At 36.6% G+C, this 27027-nt stretch overlaps 1 protein-coding gene across 1 annotated transcript in view; it reads right to left on the bottom strand.

The window, feature by feature from the left end:
* Positions 1-27027, bottom strand: part of LOC115411554 (cadherin-12-like) — a 316867-nt gene that overhangs the window by 93273 nt on the left and 196567 nt on the right. Inside the window, exons 4-6 of the mRNA XM_030123742.1 lie at positions 20206-20325; positions 18251-18418; positions 6755-6942 (exon numbers count right to left, since the gene is read on the bottom strand). Of these exons, the coding sequence (XP_029979602.1) occupies positions 6755-6942; positions 18251-18418; positions 20206-20325 (476 nt within the window). The remainder of the gene's footprint in view (positions 1-6754; positions 6943-18250; positions 18419-20205; positions 20326-27027) is intronic.

The following is a 27027-nucleotide window of genomic DNA, read 5'->3' as shown; positions in this document are numbered from 1 at the left end:
TGTTTTTTTTTTTTTTTTCAGTGTGAGGGAGGAAAAGTCAAGAGACAAGAGGCAGAAAGGATGAGATGCAGAGGGAGAGAGAGAGAGAAAGAGAGGGAGCAGGGTAAAGAGAGATTGTCTGCACACATTTGCACACCTGTCTCTAGGGATCTTCAACCAATCTGAAATAAGACAAGTCTGTGGGCGGGTCAGTATTCTGGGAACACAGTGAGCAACTCATAAAGGCTTCATCTCCAGCTACCCACTCGTCACACCTTTCCAACGCGCAGCTCACTCTTTCTTCTTTCTATTTTTTGCTCTTTCTATGTCCTGCTAATGTCACGGTCCCATATGGGTACAGGCACATGTTGTTTAGTAAATTGCTCTGCTGGTCAGTTAAAGGCGCTCAGAATGTCCCCCATCAACAATGGCTTTGAGCCTCCCACTGTCGGGAATACATTACACTGCCTCATTGTTGTTATGGCAGCGTATCAAACACTGGAAATAAAACAATAGGAGGAATGATGCATTCTCTCCATCCATCAAGGGTATACATGATGTAAACAAATAACTGTCTTCATTTACATCATAATTGCATCCTAGCTCATTCTTTTTTTCCATTACTGTCATTGAAAAGGGGCACTATAGAATGATCTATAGCTATGGCTGTGAGTGCCATTCATACAGATTACACACATGTATGTTCAAGCGCACACGAGGGTTGGCCTTATGTTCACGCAGACCTGCACAGAGCAAACCGAAGAAGCTCTTACACCGAGCAGGGAATCAATTACTCACTCGGCTGCATATTTTGGGGGATCAAAGGGATCGCACACCTTTTGTGCGCTCGTGAGCTGGGGCATGTACTAAAAATGTACCAGTTAACGAATACCTCGGTCTGATACATCAGAAAAAACAAACGCAGATTTGCATTCCCCCAAAGAACGTTTTATACACTTACATCAGAAATACCCTGAAAGGCATGAAAACAGGTAGCGTTTGCTGCTCGTTGTTACTTTTGCAATCAGATGAAATGCCATAGAGGAAAAATGAAACAAGTGACATATCACCAGTCCCTTAACACGTTTTGTTGAGATGAATTTACATAGAAGCGGCAGGGCGTAATGACAGCCACATTTTTAATCTGCGCACATTGGACCTGTTTCTGAAGCAGCAACGTTTTGATTGGTCTGTGATCTTACTTCATCTATATTTAAAGTACATGCTTTACTGCTCAAAAAAAACCCAAAACAAAACAATTTATATTAATGTTGTTGCATGAAACTACAGAGTGTAGATTTTTTAAAAATGCTGATTACTTTTTATTTCATATGTCGCCTTGTGCATTGAGGATAAAGCACAAAGAATTGTTAGTAAAGTCAGTAATTGGCAAAACAACATAAATCTCAGGTGTGAATATTTAACTAAAGCTCACACAGCATTTTGGAAAAGAAAAAAAGAGAACTCATTTCAGAAAGGAAATCCATCTCATCCAGGCATCAAAGTATTGCTTACAGTCATCCTCACTTTCTGACATTTATGTTTTCCTCTTTTTTTTTTTCTTCGCCATATCGCAGAGACTGTTTGTGGCTGATGCATAATGCAAACGTAGCACTGCTCTACCGCTCTTCTTTTTCTATTGAACCTCAATCGCACTGACAACAAATGGCATTTAAACTCACCACAGGGGTCCACTGCATGCTGCAAAAGGGAACTGCATTGTAGAGTATGTGAGTGTGCAAACAAGTCAGATTCTGTGTGTGTTAACCGATGCTGACATGATATATTCTAATAGTATCCTGACAGAGGTGCAGGAGCGTGAGCAGTTATTTAGAGGTGTCCCCGAATGGCAGTGAGAGGTAACAGTTTGTAAACTGTTGACATCCGTTCTCTGCACAGGGTAGTTTACTAGCCCAACATTGACGCCTGCAAAAACTCAAAAAAAAGCAGCTGCAGCTTTTAAGACTGAGACCTTACTTAGATCCTTGCCTACTCGGGAGCACTTATAAATGAATACGATACACCCGCTGTCACAGAGCTGAATTCCATCGATGAAGAAATATAATACCATACCTTTCTGTGGCTGAGCCTTTGAGCAGAATTACTATCTTACTTCTACTCGGTGCATTTAATGGACCTCTGAGTCTTAAACAAGGTGTATCGTAAAAGAAGACCGAGGATGTACACAGATAACTGGAAGAATGAGGTGATTTTTTTTCAACAAATAAAGCAAAATAACATTAACATTATGAGAGCTAAATGGTGTCCTGCCATTCTAGATACATGTGTGAAATATTTGACTGAGAAAGGTATTTTAATTCATTGTGTATGGGAATGTCTTAAGCTGGTACTGTTTGCACTCTAAGTAAAATCAAAAGTATCCAGGTACAATGTTTATCAAAACTTTGATTGATTCTTTGGCCATTTTTCAGAGAATATGAATCATAATGCAAAAAATTTTCTTTGACTCGTGGCTAGTGGTTGGGTGAAGGCATTTACTATCAAACTACAAAAGCACTTGGAGAGCGCAGACCTCCACCATGGCAGAGCAACGCCCCCCCCCCCCCCCCCCCCCCCCCAATCACCACCAAAATGTAATCATTTGTTCCTTGTCCCAGTATCAACATTTCATGAAAATTTCATGAAAATCCATCCATAACTTTTTGAGTTATCTTGCTAACAGACAGACAAACAAACCCAGATGAAAACAAAACCTCCGCCGTTCTTTGGCGGAGGTAACAAATGTGTTTACTCTTTTTAAATTTTACTAACAACAGAAACTATCCTAATGACTCTGATCTAAAGTTTCCATACCCTAGTTCTTAATCCTCTGTATCGGCCCCTTTAACATCAACGACAACTTGAAGTCTTTAGTGGTAGTTGTGGATGAGGCTTCTTATTTTCTCAGATAATAAAGCTGCCCATTCTTCTTGGCAAAACACCTTCAGTTCTTTGAAGATTTTGGGTTTTCTTGCATGAACTATATGTTTGAGACCTCCCCAAAGTGGCTCAATCAGACTGAGATGGCCACTCCTTCATCTTCACTTTTTTTTCTGCTGTAGCCAATGATAAGTTTACTTGGCCTTGTGTTTTGGATCATTGTCATGTTGGAACATCCATGACCGTCCCATGTGCATTCCGTCAGGGTATGTAAACTTATGAGCACAACTGTATATCCAGATAACCTTTCTGTCAAATCTAAGTGTAAGAATCTGATCAACTGTGGCCTCCTGCAGGCCAGGAGGATGGTTGCTCTATCTTGGAGAGAGACTGAAGTATCTTCTACACAGCCCTGGATTAGAGAGATGGCAATGTGTGTTACATTAGACAAGCTAATCTATGTAATAAGGCATAAAGTGCAAGAATTTGAAGAGGTGTGGGCATCCTTAATGGGTTTATACTTATCGATAAGGCTATTAATTCTTTGTGTGTGCTATTAGTATTATCTTTTTCTTTTTTTTTTTTCTCTTATACAGTTTTGTGTGTGTGCAGTGAGGTCAGCTTGCATTTTATTGTGTGTTGATGTGTTATGTGTTTTTCTGTTGGAAATCAATAAAAAATATTGTTTGAAAAAGATTATGAAAGCTGACATTAATATAATGAAAAATCAACAATAATCAATAATCACAATCAGCAATGTGTAATAACCAACACTGTGCAATAACGGAAAACACCAATGTGCAATAATCTTATTCAACAATGTGGAATAATGAACCACTGTATGTGCCTCTCACTGTCCTCTGCACCTTAACTAGGTATGAACGTGTGAATGTGGGACTTGACTGAATAGGACAGGGGCAAGTATGGGTGCCTTTTTTTTTTTTTTTTTTTTTTTTACAGTTTTTACTCTTTCATACTATTTAAATATCTTGCATTGTATTTTTCCTTTTTTTTTTTTTCTTTACTCGAGAAGTACCATTTCTGCTGGCGCATCAGATTCCATTGTGTATGCTCTGTATGCAATGACAATATAAGGAATCTTGAATTAAAATTGAAGTGGTTCATTGGCTGGATTTCCATGTGATAGTTCTAAGCCTCTATTTTACTAAAACATGCTGCTACTGGAAAATTATTGTGGTGTATTTAAAACAAAACAAAATTAAATATCCATCACACGTACATTTCTTAAGAGCAAAGACCTTGATATTTTAATTTCAGAACCGTGCTTCTCAGTTTCTTAATATATGGGCTAAAGAAAATAATTGATTGCATAATACATCTTATTATAGCCTCGTTATTCGTAGAATAGTGCTCATTGGAATGCCAGGACCACTCGATTTCTCCTTCTAATTTTAGCCTGTGGCTGTAATGTTCTTTTTTCACCTCTGGCAGCCGCGGGTCCCCCTTGAAAATGAGATGATAGATCTCAAAGGGCTTATCCTTGGAGTAATTCATTTCTCTAATATTAATGGCACTTTTGTGCCATTTGCCATTTTGTGAAGTGATATCGCAGGCCTGCCAATACTCTATAAGGTAAAAGTTGGTATAAATGAGATACTTTTACTCTCTGGATCACGGAATCTACAACCAGTATCCAAAACCTCTTGCTATGGGTCACTATGCTTTGGATGTATTAATCCATTTAGCAAAGGGAACATATGGCATAGTAAATGAGCCCTGGCTTGCTGAGTGTATGCTTTATATAGCTCATACATCCTGATGGAGCTATGGCTGCGCTGCACTGTGTTGGATATAAGTATGTGTAGCGAACAGAAAACATCATCACAACAACTCAAATTTACAGGTTTACTATCTGCCAACTCTGTAGTTGGCACAGAAATGAAGCAGCACTGTTGGGGGACCTGCATGCCTGTCATTACTTATTTTATTTGGCTTTTATTTTATTGTTTTTTTATTGAAATATGCATTTTTTTGTAATTCAGTGAATATGCAAATGACTCCAAATGTTGCATTCAGCAGGGCTCCCAACAAACAAATGAAAAAAAAAAAAAAAAAATCATCCCTGTTTTTTCCTAGTAAATATAACACTCAGTAGGGTATTCTCAAAGTGCTGAAGGTGCTGTGGCACCACTGCCCTAAGGTGCAACAGCTTCACCTAAAGTTACTTTAAATTATTGAAATTATAACTTTCAAAAAGCCGCAAACTCTGTTTTCAAGCGCCCTGGGCATGAAATGAGCTGCAATTCACAATTACCCCAGAAACGTTCCCTTCTTTGAACACCTTTAAAAGTATTTTACAAACTGTCACTAAGGGAATGTGTTGCTGCTTTACATAACCTGCTATGGCTGGAACGGCCCATATGCCTCCTTTTTTTCCACTCTTGCTTATTCTGCTTCTTTTACTGTTCCCTTGGAGTTGCTCTCATATATTTTATATGTTTTTGCATGTGGAATTACTTTTTATATGACACTGCCTGTGCTTCTCTGTGGAAGATATTGTATATTAATGGCACCTTTGCAGCCAAATAAATAAATAAATAAACATGTGATGTCAGGCACAACAAACCCTGCCCCTCGCACATATTGTAGCTTATTTTGGCATCGATCCAGCTGTTGTCATCTCGTCTATGCATGTGGTGATGTCAGCATATCAGTTGCCTCTATATTTGTGCCAAGTTTGAGGTACATCAGAATAAAATTGATGTTTTTATAGACATTTGAAATTCTATCCATTAATGGGAGGAAAAAAGATTTTAAAAAGTCATTCAAACTTTAAACTTTGACCTACTTTTTCCAAAATGTACTTGGATCTATTCTGAGTCACTGGCAATCTATAAACCCAATTTGGTATGAATTCAACCAATAGTTTTACTGCTACAGACATGTGATTTTCACCCATTACAAGAAAATGGGGGAAAACAAATAAAGAAACAAACAGAACCAAAAACAATACCCCTTGCCTCCCCTTTGGGGGGTGGGGTAAGAATTAAATAAATGTGACTGTGATCTTCTGCATTTTCTAATCAAACAAGCAATTACAAAAGGGTTAAATCTGAATAGTACGTTAATAGGAAGAAAGATTGTAAAACTTCATAAAAAATTTGAACTTTGACCTACTTTTTCCAACATGTTATGACATCTATTCTGGGTCACTGGCAATCTATAAACCCAATTTGGTGTGAATTCAACCAGTAGTTTTACTGCTACAGACATTTGAAATTTAAAGTAAATTGAAAGAAAACTGATGTTTTTTTTGTTTTTTTTCATAGACATTTGAAATTTTGCGCATTATGAGTAAATGGGGAAAAAAAGATTTTAAAAAATGCAGGAAAAATTTGAACTTTGACCTACTTTTCCCAAAATGTAATCAGATCTATTCTGAGTCACTGGCAATCTATAAACCCAATTTGGTATGAATTCAACCAATGTTTTTTCTGCTATAGTGTTAACAAACAAACAGGTGGGGTAATAAATAAATAAGTAAATAAATAAATAAATACATAAATATAATTCCATATCTGATCAGTATACAGTAGTCTGTTTCTTTTTCCCTTGTTGATTGGTTAATGCTCATTAACAGACCCAGACTCTGACAGTCTAAATAAAATCAAGTTAACTTTTTTCTATCGTCTCACATGTATTTCTTACATGCTATTTTGACATTGGGTTTGTTTGACTTTCTTTATATAGCATTGTGCTGTCAAAATGTGTCACATTGTAGGTTTTTATTCTATCACAGTGGTACGTGGGTGGTGTGTTCAAAAGAGAAACATCCCCCACTGAAAAAACACTGAGCCTAACATTATATTTCCCCCTATACTTCCTGAATATAAAGCCACACAATGGAAAACAAATATGTTCTGGGCGTGCGTACCCTCTTGAGGATGATTATCCCCTCTTGGTTGTGTTCATTGGTGGTGATGTCAAACATGGCACCTCCATCTCCTGGCACAATGGTGTACTCCACTTCTGCATTTTTACCGATGTCCAAGTCATGGGCTTTGATTCGTCCGACAGCTGATCCCACTGCAGATGACTCAGGAACTCTTAGGTGAAAGAAACCTGTCAACAAACAGAGATCAGAGAAGGCTCAGGCTCATTTATTATTATCGTCTGACATCAGATGGAAATTCGGAGCTCTTCACATCCTGTGTCCTTTATGTAGTCTCACGTCTGCCTGAGGATGTCTAATCCACCCACAGGCAAGCAGCTGATATGCTCTCTGTGTGAAGTCAGGCCTGTAGCTATAGGCATGACATTATTCAATTTTGACATGTGTGGACATCAAGGCTGTTCAGCTCCTTGTAATTGGCTGGTTCAGACTCTAAGATCAACAAACACAAGAGCCCAGGGGCTTTGATAGTCCCAACAGCGGAAATCGCTGCTGAGGACTTGAGAAGAGACCTACAGTTAAACCAAACAAACGGCAGATTGAGTTATTATCACTTACACACCACAATGGATGTTCTTTTTTTTTTTCCTTTCTTTTTTTTCTTTGTTTGTTTACACTCTCCTCCATCGAGTCCAAGGCTGAGCTGTTTGTACAACGGCATCAAATCCAGTAAAACTATCAGGTATATCCTTAAGTCTCATAATATTTAGGTCATTTTTTTCTCAAATTTAATACACATCTTCACTCCTGATAATGATTTTATTTTACCTACTGCCCTTTGAGAAAAAAAACTGCACCACTAAATGATACCAGCCTTAATTAACAGTTCCAGAGTTCCATCCTTATGGCACTATAAGTGGAATTATTAAGGTAATATTTAACTTAACTTACTATATATAGTCATTTTCAGGGTGCAATCTGCTGGGGGGATGGGAAGGATCAACCCCCCCCTCTGGTTTTTAGATCCCTACTTGTGTTCAATAAATTCCATCCTAGGGGGGGACAACCAACCAATTGAAATAACAGGCAGGTTGTGACAGTTTTCTTCCACCTACATCCTACATTACTGGCACTAACATTCACCTGAACCGAACTGTCGGCAGTCTCAGAATTTGCGAACATCCCCATGCACTGGGGCGCCATGAAGTGGGGGTTGTGGGAGGCCCATAGAGCAGTGGAGGGGGTCCAGTGTCAATAGGTTAGAAGTTGTGAACATTGCATGTATAATAGAGGAATAGAACCCGGGAGTTGGACGTTAAAAGCATGTTTCATTTTCGTGTCACGCCAGCGTTACGTTAGTTATGGACCACACCCCCACATATATAAGTGTTGCCCCCCCTCCCCTGCTGGACCAAAAAAACAAAAACACAAAAAAACATCCCCCCCTCTGTTCTTTTGACAAATCACACCCTGGTTATTTTATGTGTTGTAATTATTAATGTATTTATTGAATGTATTATTATTATTATTATTATTATTATTATTATTATTATTATTATTATTATTATTATTATTATTGCTTTATATTAGATATTGATTCACTATACATCAGATTTTATGACAATAAATATTCTTTTACAGACTGGTTATGTTTTTCACTGTATTTGCCATTGTGGATTTTGTGGCATGCATCTATTCAATTCTAGTTTGTGTTATTATATATTTTTAGTTTGTCAAAAATCAGTAAATGGTGTTTTTGACATCACCTGTCCAGTAAAAACAAGGAGCTTCAATTGTAACTAGGGGAAATTCTTTAACCTTTCGCATCTTTTTTTTTTTTTTTTAACTTTATTTATTGAACATTTTGGACAGACAGAGTGATCCACAGCATAAGCTATAAAATACAGATACAGAATAGACATGAATTGTCACACCTGAATGTCAACTCCTTTCTCACCCACCACCACTCAAAACCCAAATAAAAGACAAAGAAATAGTTACAGACAACAATTCAACTAAAAAAAAAACAAACATATATACATACATAAAAACATATATAAGTTGAAAAATGAATAATCCTTTCACATCTTTTGACCGGCACTCCTACATATAACCACATTTCTCCGGTCTTAGCGTCGCTCCATTGGCCGCCTGTTCATTTTAGAATCCAGTTTAAAATAATTGTATTTGTTTTTAAACCCCTCCACGGTCTTCCACCACCCTACCTCTCTGAGCTCCTTCACACTTACACACTGACTCGCTCTCTAACATCAGCTGATCAGCCGCTCTTGGTGGTGCTGAGAACAAAGCGTAAGCTCTGAGGATATCGGGCCTTTGCTGTTGCTGGTCCCAGATTATGGAATGACCTGCCTCTGCATATCAGACCGCCCTCCTCGTTGCCTGTTCTTAAATCTCTTCTTATAACCCGCCTGCTCTCTTTGGCACACTCTTGCAATGTTGACATTTTGCTTATGTTGTTATATTTTAACTTGTCTTATTTATTTTATTTTATTGTTTCTTAATGCTTTGATTAATCTTATTCACTGTGCTTTTAGTCATCTGTACAGCACTTTGCTCCACTGTGGTTGCTTTAAAGTGCTTCATAAATAAAGTTGGATTGGATCTTTTTCTTTGTAATCACAGAACATTTGCATTTTCATCCGTTGGAGCAAGTTCTTAACACATTTGTTTTCAAAATTCACTCAACTCTATCATTATTTTGTTCTGCAGCAAAGAAAACACCCATTTCTCATAATAAACTTTTTTTTATAGCCAGAAGAATTTATATGTCTACTATAAGACAATGTGTCACATATAAATCAGTGTGTGTCTCTTAAAAACCTGCTGTAAAATAGAGCTACTTGACACACAACGACGTCGAAGATGGAGATGAATAAACCTGGATGACACTGGGCATAAGAAAGCACTTCTAGTTTAGCAGCGAGGATATTTTTACTTTCTTAGTAAGGATCAAAATTATTTCTTTTGAAAAATTACCAAATCCCCCATCTTCTTAAGTTACTGCAAAAGCTTTTATTCAAAATGAATTCAGAGTTCCAGGTCACAACATGACCGTGCTGTTTTGACATATAAGATACTGTACAACTATGATATTCTCCATTCCGACTTAGATTTGAGGTTATTTTTCATGGTGATCCTTGGACTGAGTGCGGAGAGCTGAGGAATGTGATAAATTTGGGTGCTGTAATTTCAATAAATAATCAAGTATCTTCAAGGACATTCATTATTTCTGAAGTGTTAGAAAGTAAGGTTCGTGTCCTTTCAAGGATGGGACAAGGACTTTCTGTGTGCTTCAGTGATTATGACAAAATGAAGTGAATTTGTGATTTACAGAAGCTAACAAAGAGCTAACAAACTAAGACGAAGGCTTTGCAGTGGATGTATCATCAGGTGATTGTTTACAACTAAATATACAGTAATTTGGAAAGAATTAAGAGATACTGTATATGGGATGTAGGGATGACAATGTTTATGTACACAGTAGTTTCATATGGGCTACATTAACAATAAGGTCCCTTAGGGTATTCCATAGACTGACTGATTCTAAATTCAGTGTTTTCTGATTAAGATATGTGTTTTATGCTGATATTGTTCAGGTTTTAGGGCCATGTACGCAACTATAAATGGTCTTTGTGGTCTTATCAGCTCTTATAGGCTGAGGTAGATATGTGAGCCCAAGAGAAAAGCTACTTATATTAAAGGGTTATATTTTGCTAAACCCTTTTTCATTAGTTTTTGGTTCATTTATTTGTATATTTGGATCCTAATAGTTCATAAAGTTTGAATTTGAACCCTCCGTGGGCTGCAAAGTTATCTTTATATTCATTTTGGCAAAAATCAAGTGGATTTCTACAACCCGTTTAAATACTTTCTTAATTTTTGGCATCTATAACTAGTTACGTCATGGCATTTGCACATATAAGGTCAAGACTTCCGACGAACATTCCTCAGAGTACGACATAATTGTTTGTCAGCAGCAGCGGTTGTAGTAAAAACTGAAAATATGTCCAAACTTTGAGCTGAAAATGTTCAGTTGTTGGCTGAACGGGACAGAGCAGCACAGTCAACAGCCTGGAGGGGGGGGGGGGGGCGTGAAGTGGCTCATTTGCATTTAAAGGGCCAACACTCAAAAGATGGGCCTGTGGAGTTTAATTAATGAAGAATTCCAACCCAAGCATAGCATTTACAAACTAGAAAAGCACTCGGAGAGCACAGACCTCAGCCAAGGCTGATCAGTGCCCCCCCCCCCGTGGGCCCCCCCACGCCAAGGAGGTTATGTTTTTGCCAGGGTTTGTTTGTTTGTTTGTTTGTCTGTCTGTCTGTCTGTTTGTCTGTCCGTTAGTGTGCAACATAACTCAAAAAGTTATGGACAGATTTTGATGAAATTTTCTGGTCTGCGCCCCCCCCCCGTGGGCCTCCCCACCCCCGATCACCACCAAAATGTAATCATTTCTTCCTTATCCCATTTCCAACAAACCCTGAAAATTTCATCCAAATCTGTCCATAACTTTTTGAGTTATGTTGCACACTAACGGACAGACAAACAGACAAACAAACAAACAAACAAACAAACAAACAAACAAACAAACAAACCCTGGCAAAAACATAACCTCCTTGGCGGAGGTAATTATGTAGACCATAGGGAAATGTTTTAAAATGAATAATTCCGTTTTTTTTTAAAAAAAGCAAAATATCACTCTGTTAACCCTTTAACCCCAGAGACATTATTTCAATAAAATGCTGATGTGAATTTGTGTCTGTTTCAGTGTCATAAAAGCTGCTGTGAGTATGTGCTTGTGTTCCTTTTCTTCAGTGGTTTTGCTAAATTACATTTACTAAATAAGGCACTCAGAATGCATATTAATAAGAGATGTAGGATGTTTAACATGAACTGTGAACCGGAACACACTGAACAACTACATGTGTTTAAATCTGGGCCACGTAGTTTTTGTTTTAGGGCTCTTTTTTCTTTTTTTTTTTTCTTTTTTTTTTTTTTAAATCAGTCCAGCTGCTTTTTCGCAACTGGTTGAACTCCAAAAAGCAGTTACACGGTCAAAACTTGGTAAAAACATAGTAAAAAATAAATAAAAGCATGGAAAACCACCACAACACTGTAAACAACATTACAAACAAAAAATGACAAGGAAAACTGTGTTAAAAAAAAAAAGAAGAAGAAGAAGAAGCCCAAACCGTCTATTTTCATAGCAAGTCAGTTTCACTCACTACTCTATGTTTTGCCCCCCATTCCACAGGTGGCGGGGGGTGCACTGAGCATGCTCAGATGTCTATGGAAAGAACAAGGTTTATTCTATCAGAGCGTTTTGAAAATTTTCTTAATGAGTAAATGGTTGAATTTTTCTGAATATTTTAAATAAATCATACACACAGAACACTCACCACAGACACGTCAGAGGTTAAAGGGTTAAAAATGATCAAAGAAATCAACAGAGCTGTTTTTTTTTATGTGTGAACTTGCAAATTTTTCAAGGCTGTGGGTCAAGAAATGAAAATGGAACTGCTTGCATGGTCAAATGATGCAGCTATGGATGGGGAAAAAAAGTAATCCTAGAAAATCCCACATTAATTGCAGTGTGCACAGCTGCATAAAATCACTAATATTAGTGGAATATTCATTTTCATTAGCCATGTCAACAGCTTAGTAGAAACATCACGTTTTTTCCAGAATATGAGCAAAGACCAGAATATTATGCGCATGTAAACATGGTTGTTGCATGCTGGCTGGGCAGTGGAAAACCGCCTCGTGGTTCTTTTGTGTACTTTTCTTCCCTACTGATTTTCTTTCTCCTCAGTTTTCTTTCCAGATGCGAGCAGCTTGATCGGCCTCCACCTGTGCAGAATGGTGGTACTGCTCACCGGTTACCTCAGCCTTCACCTGCCCTATCATCACCCAGAGCCCCCAGTGAAAGGAGAACACCTGAAGCAGACGCTCTACTTCTGCCTGAACTGTTGCAGAGAAAAGTTGTTATGCTTTAAATAAAATGTGGTGGGAGGCTGATGACAATAGACAGCCCTTTCCTCTTTTTCTCATTATCTTTTATCTCCATACAGACAGGTTTATTTATTCGGGCTTGTTCGGTCAATGCTATTTCTGTTGTTGTTTTGGTGAATGTTATGGTTTTGTGCGTCTGTCCTTCTGTTTTCAGAAGGAGTAGATTAGTCAGAATTCTTTTTTATACAGATATATATAACACAGTTGCTAGTGTATCACTGCAAAACACTGATTTGTACATTTAGACCAGGGGTGTCAAATTCATTGTAGTTCAGGGGCCATATTCAGCCCAATTTAACCTCAAGTGGGCCAGACCAAAAAACAATAGCATAATAACTCATAAATAATGACAACTCCAATTTTTTCTCTTTGTTTTAGTGCAAAAGAAACAAAACAAAAATCAAAAACATTAAATTATGAAAACATTTACATTTACAAACTACCCAAACAAAAAAGGTGAGAATTATCTGAAAAAACTGTAATTTCTTAAGAAAATTAAGCACAATTTTAACAATATTATCCCTCAACTTATACATGTGCATTACAGATCAGTTCTATAAAGGCACAAAACATTTAGTAACAAGCAGAATATTGTTAAAATTGCATTCAGTTTTCTTGAGACATTTCAGGTTGTTCTCATTTTATTGTTAAAGGATAATTTGTTCATGTAAATATTTTCGTAATTTAATGTTAGTTTTTGCACTATAACAAGGAGAAAATTTGTAAGTTGTCATTATTCATCGGCATAACATGATATTTTTTCCACATTAAACCAAGAAGAAAATTTGGAGTCATTATTTATAGGTTATTATGTTATTATTTTACTTGAGATCACAATAGTCTGTATGTGGAACTTGAACTAAAACTAGTTCAACACTCATGGTTTATTATATCTTCGGTGTCATTTTTACACTATCCAAGTTCATCCCGTGGGCCGGATTGGACCCTTTGGCGGGTGAGATTTGGCCCGCAGCCCGCATGTTTGACACCCCTGATTTAGACAGTGAGACAAATTTCGTAAGTTTGTGCTGAAGCATGCACTCACAGGATCGCTGTTCCTGCTTTACTGCATTTTAATGTATGTTTTTTAGCTCGCTGGCTGATTGTGAAGGCAATGTGTCGGTGTCATCTCCATCATCTTCGTCATTGTCTTTGTTATTGTCATTAGCAATTTCTTCAAACATCTTCTCTGAAACTACTGGTCAAATTCATTTCAAATGTTATATGTAGCTTCCTTGGGACAATGTCTGTAAACTGTGTTCACAGTTTTGATATATTTAGAAATCAGTGTTTCTCAACGGGGGCGGTACTGTCCCCCAGGGGTGTTTTGGAAGGAAAGAGCTGAGAGTGGGGCGCTGAGGCACAAATGGGGGGCGTTAGTCAGTGTTATTCCTCATAATGTATAAGTATCCATATCGGAAGAAAGTTTGTTTCCAGCGCTGCTTTTGCTGCTTTCCTACAATAAGTATGTTATCTCAACGGCAAATGTACTGCCAACACCCCCCACCCCGGTCTTTGTCATTGAGGTCCATCCCGGTCTGGTTTTTGTGTGTGGGGGGTAGACAAGGAGGATAAAGATGAGGTTAGGGGGGCGTTACCTACGGAGTATTATGGCGGAGGGGGGGGCAGGAGGCTCGTGATGACATAAGGAGGCGGTTGTTCACATTTAGATTTTTCAATTTCTTTTAAAATAATTTTTGACATTTATTTTCGTTGTGCATCTCCAAAACTACAATACAAAAAAAAGGAAGAAATTCATATTTTATGATACAAGATTTCATGACACATAAAGTACAACCCCCCCTCTAAAACAATGGCAACCCCCATACCAACCCCACCTGGATGTCAAAATACAAAAACCACTAATAAAAACAAATCGATGAAAATGAATATGATTTTTCAAGTTTTGATGAATTTTGGAAATATTACAAATTTACCTCTTCTTATAATAGGCCACATTTTAGTGGCTTAAAACATGGAAATTGTTGCAGATATTAACATAGTTCCTACTGAGCACTGATAGGAAGTCATATATGGACTTTCATTTAATTAGTTGAGTTCTCCCCCAGTAAAAGTACCACCGATTTCTATTGGGAGATGGATATCCTACATCACAGGTGTCAAACATGCAGCCCGGGGGCCAAATCCGGCCCACCAAAAGGTCCAATCCAGCCCACAGGATGAATTTGTGAAATGCAAAAATTATACTGAAAATATTAACAATCAATAGCGTCAAAATCATTTTAATTCAGGTTCCACATACAGACACATACAGTCCAACGAGATTTCAAGTGGGTCAGAACAGTAAAATATTATCAGAATAACCTATAAATAATGACAACCCCACATTTTCTCTTTATTTTATTAGCGTAAAAAAGTTAAATTACATGAAAATGTTTTGATTAGCAAACTTTATTATTTTTTTTAAAATATGAATAACCTGAACAAATATGAACAAACGGAAATGTCTGAAGAAAAGTAAATGCAATTTTAACAATATTCTGCCTGTTACTAAATGTTTTGTAAATTATAATGCATATGTGAAAAAGGTAAACTTATAAAATGAGGCATAATATTGTTAAAATTGCACTTGTTTTTCTTGAGACAATTCAAGTTGTTCATGTTATTCAGATTTTTAAGGAAAATTTTGTAGATATAAACCTGATCATAATCTAATTTTACTTTTTTCACAGTTATCATTTGACTGGTCCGGCCCACTTGAGATCATATTGGGCTGAATGTGGCCCCTGAACTAAAATGAGTTTGACACCCCTGTGCTACATCAACATCACAGGAGTCCAACATAGCAGCAGAACCTGACAATCTTGCAAATTCAACTTGTTATTGGTTCTTGATAGAACATGTGAGTAAGATACAGGGACGTTTGCCCATTGGCTTAAAGCTGCAGTGCTTATTTGTTAATAGAACTGTGTCGGTGTCCTGACTCAAGTCCAGGTCCTGTTTTAGTTGTTGCTCAGACCTGGGGTGTGGTCTTATCAGGAGGATTGGCTCACACCTGAGTTTCTAAGCTGGTTTCATCATATCTAGAGGACCCAGAACAGGTAAATCTGTGTCCTTTGTTAGTTTAATTTGTCTTTAGTCTTTGCACTTCCATACACATCCACCCACTACACTTACAACTGATGAACTGACTTGCTTATTTAATTTAGTTTCTTAAATATATTTATTTATACTTTAAAGAGTCTTGTGTGGTCTCCTTGTTTTTGTCCTTCCTCTGAGGCAGGTAGTGACAGAAACAAAGAGCAAAATATTCCTTAATTCCCTTTTAGCATATTATAATTCATGTGGTCTGAGAGGACATGAAACTTCTGCAGCTACTTCTTGGATGTTTTTTTCAGGCTGTAGAAATTCTACCCTAGGTGTTTCCCACAGGTACAGGGAATAGATATGTAATCGAAAGCAGTATTTACCGGTGACTGTTCAGATTCCTTTAGATGTGACATAGATGAGATTTTATTACTCTACTTTCATGCCATGTAAGTCATTTATACAATTTTTTTAGTCTTAGTTTTGAGATTTGGACCAAACCTTGAGAGCTTCATTGTATTTTCCAGTGTTTTTTTTTTTTTATTTTCTCCAGCTGGTTTACTCAATATTGTCCCTGTAATAGCAGACTATTAAAGACATTTGGCTAGGTTTAGGAAAAGATTGAGGTTGTAGTGAAATATTGCTATTTATGCAGCAAATATTTTTTCTTTATTCAATGTTTATGCATGCTGTCTGTGCATAAACCTAGACCTGGGAAATATGGATGAAAAATTATATATATATATATTTTTTTCCAGTATTATGGATGATTTACATTTTTAATTGGAATTTTGTGAACAGAAGACAAAGCATGACCAAAAAAAATCTATCTATCTATCTATCTATCTATCTATCTATCTATCTATCTATCTATCTATCTATCTATCTATCTATCTATCTATCTATCTATCTATCTATCTATCTATCTATCTATCTATAGATATATATGTTTGTTTGTTTTTTACTGAAACAGCCACATGTGACAGGAGAAATGCGGAGTAAATATATTACAAAAGTCAATTAGGTTGGATTTATTTATTTTATTTATTTATTATTTTTTAGCAGAAAACTTCTCCTGTAGAATAATCTCCATTTTGCAATTTGGGCACTTTTCATAACTTTCAGAAAGCAAAACCTCTAATGGTTGAATTAATTAGATTTATTGCCCAGGCCTGCAAAAAACTAACAATAAAAAAACAGTTCGTTCTGCTGTTAAATTGCATCTGAGAAATGTGGTCGTGAATGTAGCGGTGACCCACATGCACCTAACATTTGACATATTTAATCAGTTTTTGGTTCACATACACTGAAATTACATAGTTTTCAAAAAAGTGAAATGGCATTTCATTCTGGCGGTAAGGTCGGATTTATTGATTGCATTTTATTTGGCACAACCACAATGTCTTATTCTTTCCACATTTTATTGAAAATATTTGTATTAGCTCTGAATAAATCACTTTCATTTTAACCTTAAAATTCTTCATGTGGCATGTTTTTGTCCCAGTTTTCCTACAAGGGGACATAACAATGAAGCAACATTTTTTTACAAAAACGAAATCAACTGATGAGTTCTTCTAATATGACCACATGACACTTTTTTTTTTTTATGCCTGTAAGCTGTGTAAATATGGAAAAGTAAAGACAACAAAGAGGGGATTTGGGGCAGGGCAGAGGAGCCATCATACTTGGCCCACACCTCTGTGCTGTGACAGCATTATGGAAATATCATCTTTTCCTCTAAGCTGAAGGAGCTTGACCGTCTGACTGGCTGTATTTACATTCAGAGGAGACCACCGAGTGTCGCCTCACAGTACCCGAAAAGACTGCAGCAGTACACAGCAGGGTTTTTGCTTTCTTGTCATACGATTGCTGCTTTGGAACAGAATCCGTTTTGCACACAGTCTAACGCATATGCTTAGTATATGTTCTGATTAAAAGCTTTCACAGATCAGTGAGTTTGCAGCGATGTTATTTTTACATTTATTTATTTTGCAGCTACGTGACCTGCTGAACACTACAATCAAATTAATCTGCTATTGCAGCTTATATAAAATACTGGATAAGATACACATTTTAAATACACTGAGTCAATCCCTGGCGCTTCGTATTCGTGCTCGTACCAGATCTAAATATAGAAGGATGCCCCACAAGCATAAAAAAAAAAAAAACACCAATCTGGGTTTATTTGCCAGGAGTTGTAGCTGCAGATGCAATCATGCTAAATAAACAGACCTTTGCTTGCAACAGCGCACAATGACAAATAATGAAAACCAATTACAAAGAAAAGCTATCATGAAAACCCCCATGCACTCTTGTAATTGCTTGGTGTTTGTTTTGAAGTCATAAAATCTGTGAACTAGCATAAGGTCATCTCTATCATTATTATTCCATAAAAATGAAAGTTGAGTCAATAAACAGTCATTATACTGAGCAGGCATTTAATGTAAAAGGGCACTCACTTTTGGAGAACCTGGGCGGGTTATCGTTGACGTCGCTGAGGGTGATGTTGACGGTGGTGGTCCCGGCCAGCCCCCCCAGCTGGCCCCCCATGTCCTTGGCCTGGATTAATACCTGGTACTGTTCCTTCACCTCTCTGTCCATATTGGGCAAGGCTGTCTTTATAACCCCTGGTGTTGAGAAAGAGAGAGAGATGGATGTGAAATACAGATACTAAAGGTGGGAGAAATAGAGGAAAAGGAAGAGATAGTGAGAGATAAAATTAAAAAAAAAAAGGGAGGCGTGTAAAATTCCATGAAATATATAGTGCCAAATGTGCAATTTACCTCAAAATGCACAGTATATCTTCAGCTAAGGAGTTCATTCAAAATGACTCCCCAGGAAGATGCTGCACATGTGCTTCTGACCAAGGCTGAAATAGAGGTCATTCCACAAACTGGAGACACTTGACATTCAATAGGGAACTCTGGTGAAGCCATATAATGATTCACTTGAGGATCAGAGACCCTGAGATCAGAGAGCGTTTGTACTGCAGATTAATAGCTGGGTCAGTAGGAGGTTGGCAAGCTAAAAGGAAGCGGGCAGCATAGGTGCAATTTTTTCCCCTCCTCTTATTCCACTTATTATGGGGGAGATGAGAAGATGTCCCATTTGATCTACAAATTCCTAACACGTGCAAACCTAAAATCAAATACTACGTTCACCTGTCATCAATTTTAACACAGGAGGTGGGTGGTGGGTGGTGGGTGGAGGGTTGGGTTTGGCTGTCATGCACCTCCCCCTCCCTTCGCTCACCCCTTTTCCCTTTTCCCCTCTCTGTGTTTGTTCCTCGCTTGTTGATGTGCGTTTGGAGATAGACTCACACCCAGCAGGGCAAACATTTACTTTAACAGTTTGATTTTTTTTCCAGCGTCAGTTTGAAATACAGTCACAGTATGTGCCCTGTAAAGCTCTGGGATGAGCAGCATAATCAGCAACAGATTCCAGCGCATCTGCCTGTGTGATATGTATGAACCTATTTTCATATGCTTTGAACTGTCCCAGATAGTAAGCCAACAGCAGCCCACTACCGACAAACACTGCTGCTTCGGAGGTATTTCAGTCATCTGCCACACTTCCCTGCTGCCACTCCATAACCTTTCTACTGTCATTTTCCACAGATTATACCACCGACTCCTAAAACATGCACGTAGAATAAAAGGGGGGTAAAAAAAATCACCATATGGTAATATTAATGCTCAAACATCATGCATTATAGCGTTATTTGTTTTTTTCTGTAATTGTAAAATGCTGGCTGCTGTCACTGATTTCTGCTCTCAGTATCCTTGCAGCAGAGATTCATAAAGCCACTGCAGGTTTTCAGACAGCACTTTATTTCGTGGGCACATCCCGATGTGAAGACTCAGACAGTTTATGGGTTTACTTGACATTTTGATCCATTGCAAAAAGTGATGACATTCTTGCATTCCTGAAATCGACTATATTTAGAGCCATAGTAGTTGAAATAAATTATACTTTTGACAATTTTATCCAGCTTTTTTTTCTGACAGGAACATATATTCTGTATGTTTTACATGATAGTTTGATACTTCTGGATAATAGTGAATACTTGATGGCAGTGCTGCTTCATTTAGGGATGGGTTTGATTTAGTTTGACCTTTTTATATCAGACCTGTCAAATAAATAATTCACAATCTCAGCTGGAGAGGACATATCTTTTTGTGGCCCAGTGATTCCGCATGGCCCAGGGGTCATTTCTTTTTTTTTTGTTTCATTTTGTTTTATTAATATATGCTCGCGCTTGTCATTGCAATGCATTGACTTTCTAAGGGACATTTGACACACAACTGAACCTTATTTCATGATATAATTGCCTCAATTAAATCCCCAGTTATGCATAAAAGATAACTAATCATATATGTTTGTTAACGGAAAAAAATCAGATTAAATACGTTACCGGTTTTAGGGTCAACAGAGAAGTATGGCTGTCCATGGAGAATGCTGTACACAACTCTAGCGCTGTTTCCATACGTCGGGTCGTCTGCATCCGTGGCCGTCACTTGCGTCACATATGTCCCTGTGGAACACACACACACACACACACATATTGATTTGCTTTAACGTGTTTACTCATCTTTGAAGTTCATCAGTGCAGTGAATCTAAAGTGGTCTCCTCTTCATGACAGACTTGTCTCTTATTATTTTAAAAGCCCCCACTTGGAAAATGACCTCAATACCTTTAAAATGCACTTCATTGCTTAGATGGATTTTAACCTCGGCTTCAACTTTATTTATTTATGCAACGCCTTTCATATAAAATGCAGCTCAAGTGATTCGTGAAGAAAAACCAAAGCAACACTGACAGGTTTGCATGACTTAAAAATCCTAGAATGCAGGTAGAAAGGAGGAAAATGGAGTAAAAGGTAAAACAGACAAATCTTAGATACAAATTGAACAAAAACGGTAAAGAAAATACAATGATCAAAACAAGACAATAAATAACTTAACACCTCAAATCAAAGCCAAGCTGAAAAGGCATATATTGAGTTTTCTAAACCCTCCAATTAGGTGATTTCAGATCTTATTGTAGATTATTCTGAAGACCAGGACCACAGTGGTTAAAAGCTGAATCTCCATATGTTTGTGTTAAAATCCTTGGGACAACAAGGAGGATTGTGGGATCTTTTATGTACGCATCTAGACAGCATGTCTGAAATTAGTCAAATAATATTAATTTCATCTGACATGATCTACTGAGTTTGAATTGGTTGGAACATTGAAATATTTCTTTAATTTCACTTCATTTTTCTCATGGATCAAAATGCAGCCTATTCTAAAATTCAATAAACCTTTTTACTTTTGTAGAAATTGGATCTTAAACATCCTACATCTTAACAGTTACAGTTACATCTATACCATTTACATGTGCATATTAAAGATTTCTGTAATGGAGTGATGGCAAAACAAAGAGTGTATATTGGATTTTTTTTTTCCTCTCTGTGTGTCTGCCTCAAACAACTCATATTACACTGAGAGGCAAAACTCCACCGCCTCGCTTCATCAGCAAGTGTTCTGAATGGCTAAACAAAGATAAGCTTACATGGAGTCTGGGATCAGATATTGACATAAAGATACTGTAAATGTATACAGGAACATGCATGCACAGTTTATACCATGTTCCAGCTCTGCAATGACCAGCTTGTTAGCATTAGCTATTAGCCTGCACACTGTAGCATACATATGAAATAAATAAAACACCAACTCTGGACACATGACTACATTTTTGCTCTTCAAAAAAACTGCTAACCAATCTGTTTTAATGTAATAAATTAAGCAAAGCTAACCGGATAAATTCTCATACACATGTACACAGAGCTAGCTAACAGTTAGCAACAACATTTTTCCGAACACATCAAAAAAGACACAAAATAAACTTTAAAAAGTTTCCAAAACAAGAATCTATCCACTTTTCTGGAACATTTCTCTCAATTGGAGTCTATACTCTGTGGTTTTGATGTACTCACGCTATATGAATGCACTTTTCTGAGCGATTTTACCAATATGTTCACGGCAAATTTTTAGCACCTGATAGGAGCGGAGCTAACGCGTTTTTATCTTAAATATGATTGGTTCTCCTATACTCCATCACAAGATAAGGATTTTCTGATTGGTTTATTTTGTGTGGAATGAAGTTTTATTTGTTTAATTTCCAACTTTATTGAAAATATATATGTATACAAAACACATAGAAATTTTGAACAAGGATCAAGATGTCAAAAAGAAAAAATTTCCAAATAAATAAATTAACATAATGCAAAGGTTTACAGACACAAAGAAGAAAAGACAAATAATAATAATAATAATAATAATAATAATAATAATAATAATAATAATAATAATAATAACTTAAAATATAAAGATCTAAAGAGAAAAAAAATACAACGGAGAGTAAAATCAGCCCATTTTAAAGAACTTCTTATAAATTGACAGTGTTTGTGCTTTTTTTGTTCAAGATAAATTCTAGTGATTGAATATATTTTTTGAATTCTATCATAAAGACTTTAAAATTTGGGAGTGTTTCAGCATATTTTGTTTTGTGGAATTAAGTGCATGTTTCCACAGCTTTTATTTTACATCACAGAGTTTAATAAAGATGAATTTTCACAGTATAAGACCTGCAAACCTCCAAACCTCTTCTGGTAAATGTTTTACATGACTGTATATTATTATTATTGTTATTATTATTATTATTATTAGTTTGTTTGCTTGTTTTAGTTAAATTCTGGTATTGTGTCAGTATTTCCTAGGTTTGTTGTGACTTCAACTCGATGTCATTATAAATGAGGGTCACCTCTCAATAATCTCTAGAGTGTAAATGAGATTGATTGATCAAATTGTCTCACCATAAATGATTAATCACAACTGAGAAGCCTACTGCTCATATTAAAGAGCTGGTGTGTAGGAAGAACGTGTTGGGAAATTGTCTTGTATTGTCTTGATGCATATGTTGACCAATATTTGTTGTTTTACTGAGCGTCCTTTAGTTAAAAGTAAGGGTAAAAAAAACAAAACACTTGTGCAACCATTCATTAAACAGTACTACCATTAAGAAAACAAAGGGTCATGGCAAGAATACCATTGAGATGGCAGCCGTCCAAACTCCTGCAGTAACAGGGACAGAATAATTACTTGCTGGAGGTTTGGCGCACCCTCCTTAACTAGCTGGCACTGGAAACATCATTCCATTAATAAAGTCTGTTTTGTATTCAAATTGGAAAAGAATTAGGAAACATACAATGTTTAAAAAAAACAAAACTTGCCTCGTCAGCCGGATTATTTCAGAGCCTGATGTGAGGCTGGTTGGGCAGATGGGGCTGATTTTTCTGAAAAAAAAAATTACTGGCAGACAGCTGACATGAAGGCCTTCACTGACAGACAGACGGCTCAGTGCACATATGCACACCCATGTATCAATTATATGCCACATCTGGCTAGCCTAAAAACATGCTGTGCAATTTATTTTCAACAACGGTATTTGTGGGAAGCTTTCAAAGAGCAGGGGGTGAGCATTAACATATTCAGTGAACATTTTAGAAAAGTTTTTAGTTACATTTACTCAAGTTCCATGTTGCTTGTTTGAGTGCACTTTTCTTAAAGGAGTGATATTTTGCTTTTTTTTTTTTTTTTTTTAATGGAATTACATATTTTAAAACATTTCCCTGTGGTCTACATAAACTATAAATGCTCTGCTTGGGTCTGAATTCTTCATTAATTCAACTCCACAGGTCCATCTTCAACCCTATTTCTGAGTAATGACACCAAAAAGGTCATTTTGAGCCAACAACTGAACATTTTAGGTAATTGGCTCGAAGTTTGGACATATTTTTAGTATGGACTACAACCGCTGCTGCTGATCAACAATTATGGCGTGCTTGGAGAAATATTCCTCTGATGTCTGGACCTTATATATATGCAAATGTTGTGACGTAACTAGTTATAGATGCAACAAATCAAGCAGGAATTAAAACAAGTTGTAGAAATCCACTTGATTTTTGCCAAAATGAATATAAAGATAGCTTTGCAGCACCTGGAGGGTTCAAATTCAAACTTTTTGAAATATTAGGGTTCAAATACACAAATAAATGAACCAAAGACTAATAAAAGAGGGTTTAGCAAAATATGACCCCTTTAAGTGTTCATTCTAATACATCTCAGAGGCAAAAGTTAGATCTTTTAATCCACTCTGTTCAGCTGCTTTAGTTACTTGTCAGATAAAGATTTTTGCACCGTGGATCATATAAAAAGCTTTTGCAACCTGTTGTTTTTGGCTTCTGGCAATCTAACAGAAAGCAGAGTATAGTCAGGTTCAGACCTCAGATCTGTGAAAGGATGCTCCACCAAATCATCCCTTTAAACTCACATAGTGTCATTTTACTGAATACTAAAATGATCCAATATATCAGCCCAAACAAACACTAAAGTCAAAAGTTCAAAAACTGAAGACAGATTTTGTTTTATCTTTCATTAATACATTCATAACGGATCAGATCTTAAAGGGGCTATGTAGTTTTTCTACTGGCAAATATAAAACAGGTAATGACATTTACCTCTAGAGTGTTTCAAATGAATAGCTATGAAGTTCTGCCAAAGAGGCCAGTTTATTGGACTGTAGAGATATAAAGAGTATTTATTTACACCGACAGGCCTGGAGATTTATGTGACCACAAGAGGGAGTCATGAGCGAGGAATTTTTTTTTTTTTTATGAACCTATTTTTCATGGAGTTGCAAAAATGTCCACTCAGCCAGACACCATGTGTTTAATTTTTGATTCAAAGAAACATGTATTTACTGACAAACTCTGTGAAAACTATGGAATTTTTTTTTTTTAACCTGTCTTGTCCAGCATCCTAACAGCAGAATGGTAGTCTGGCTGCCTTTTTGTGCTGAACAAATTTGCTTTGCCAAGGGGAACTTCAATGAGGCTCCCCTTGATATTCTACTGTCTTTATTATGAGTTTTGTTGAATCACATTTCAATGCTGGATCTGACAAAGAAACATGTATTTACTGACATACTGACATGTGAAAACTATGATTTTTTTTTTTTTTTTTTTTTTTTAATGCTGTTAATCTGATGTTTTGTCATTTTTACATACTCTAATGCTAGTTATTACACACTTTATGGAGATAATATGCAAAAAAAAAAAAAAAACTGTTAAAAAAAACTGTTAATTACAGTCTAATAATAATAACAAACAATTGATTTACACTCAAAACATGTTACTGCAGATCAGGTTTATCAAGAACATTAAAGTTATAGTAACAGTATGAATGTCAGTGTATGGGATGATCCATTGTGTTAGCTGATATGGAACTAAAACAAAAAAATCCATGAATATACAAGAGAACAGCTGTAAAATAACTGTCCACTGTAGTGACCATTATGCATGAAAGGGTTAAACAGTTTAGATCAGTGGATGATTTTGGTCGACAGTGGATGTTTGGGTCTTTATGGGTTAAGCAGAGGGACATTAGAGTTTCAGTCCTCTAACAAAAACCTGAATAGACCTACTATAGGAACCATGTTGAACACAAATGTACTGAAGAGATCTTACATGAACACCTTTACATTTCAGAAAAGGAAAGGAAATCTAAGACCTTGGATATATTGAAAGCTTAAAGCAACTTTGGTACTGATTCATTTCCAACCTTTACTTAAGTGTGAGGTGTGAAAAAAAAAAAAAAAAAAAAAGCCTGTCCAGGAAATTCTGTGGGTATAATTCAAGTATGTGAAGAAAAAAAGAGCAGAAATTGGCTTCAAAGGTCAATACCTGAGAGCAAGAGAGGAGCATGGTGAGGAATGAAATGAAAGGAATGAGCAGATATGGTACTAACAAGGTTTATGCACATTGATACTTTTTATGATATGATAAATGCATTTCTCAGGCAACTCTCAAATGTATTGTTTACATTGATTTGAATTATTCAGCTGTAACGTCTCAAAAGGAGGTCTGCATATTATCTGTTAAAGCAGATACTGATAAAATATTCATCAACACATGCTACATTTTTTTTTTTGTTTGTTTGTTTTTGGGATTTATTCAAACATTAAAACCCCTGCAAGGATATATTTAGGTGATGACAAGAAGAGGGATGTAACACTTAATGAAGCTATTGATCACATTAGTCCTCCTGGTATAAATATTGATAAAGACCTTAGTTTGTTTGATGTTTATACAATAGCTGCAGCTCCCACATAGTTTTTGTGCCGCAGGTATAGATAAATTTCTCACCAATTGCAGAGGCCAGGTATTTCTGGTTCTGGTTTCACTCTGCCTAATTAAATGGGAAACAGTTTTTACATATTATTGCATCGCTTTTCTGGGAATGAACAAGATTTCTGAAAGATGATCTCATTTAGTCTTGATTTGTTTCATTTTATTTGAGTTTCTAGCTCTAACAGACCCCAGATAAGATAAGATAAGATAAGATTTATTCCACCGCAGCAACATACAACAAGCAAGTGCAGAGAAAACACCACCAACACATGAAGAATGAAAATATAATGACAAAAAAATAAAGTTGGTATTTATATGCATATTGATAAAAATTAAGAAATTAGAATAAAAAATTGAATTAAATATTATTTACATTTTTCCATCAGATTTAGAGTTTTACAGATATATGGTTTAATATTAGGGGTGTAACGTTACAAACAAATTTCGGTTTGGTCCGTTTTTCGTATAGAGGTCTTCGGTTCGATACATTTTCGATACGTTTTTGGTGTGGTGAAGGAGACCAATTTCATTAAAAAAAACAAAACAAAACGATAACCGGTTAACCAATAACCAGCCTTCATGAAACAATCCCCACCACGCCACTCTTGTTCTGTCGACTTGTCTCTCCCCATTGACATAACTGACAGGGAATCCGAAATGCTCCCAAATCCTAGACCTTAGAGAAGACGGAGGGTCTTCCAACTCTGGCTTTGTACCCGTGACACTACTCTGAGCTGTGATGCTGGTCCATGTGGCTGTCCGTCTGGGATATCAAATATTGCATATGGGTTCCACTTGCAGCCACCCTGCTCATATTCTGTGCATTCTGCTTCAAGGTTTGTGTGGAAAATTAAAGGGGTCATATTTAGCTAAACCCACTGTCATTAGTTTTTGGTACATTTATTTGTGTATTTGAACCCTAATAGTTCAAAAAGTTTGAATTTGAACCCTCCAGGTGCTGCAAAACTATCTTTATATTCATTTTGACAAAAATCAAGTGT

This window comes from Sphaeramia orbicularis, chromosome 20, assembly GCF_902148855.1.
Source record: "Sphaeramia orbicularis chromosome 20, fSphaOr1.1, whole genome shotgun sequence".
Lineage (NCBI taxonomy): Eukaryota > Metazoa > Chordata > Actinopteri > Kurtiformes > Apogonidae > Sphaeramia > Sphaeramia orbicularis.
This window is presented reverse-complemented; position numbering and strand designations above follow the sequence as displayed.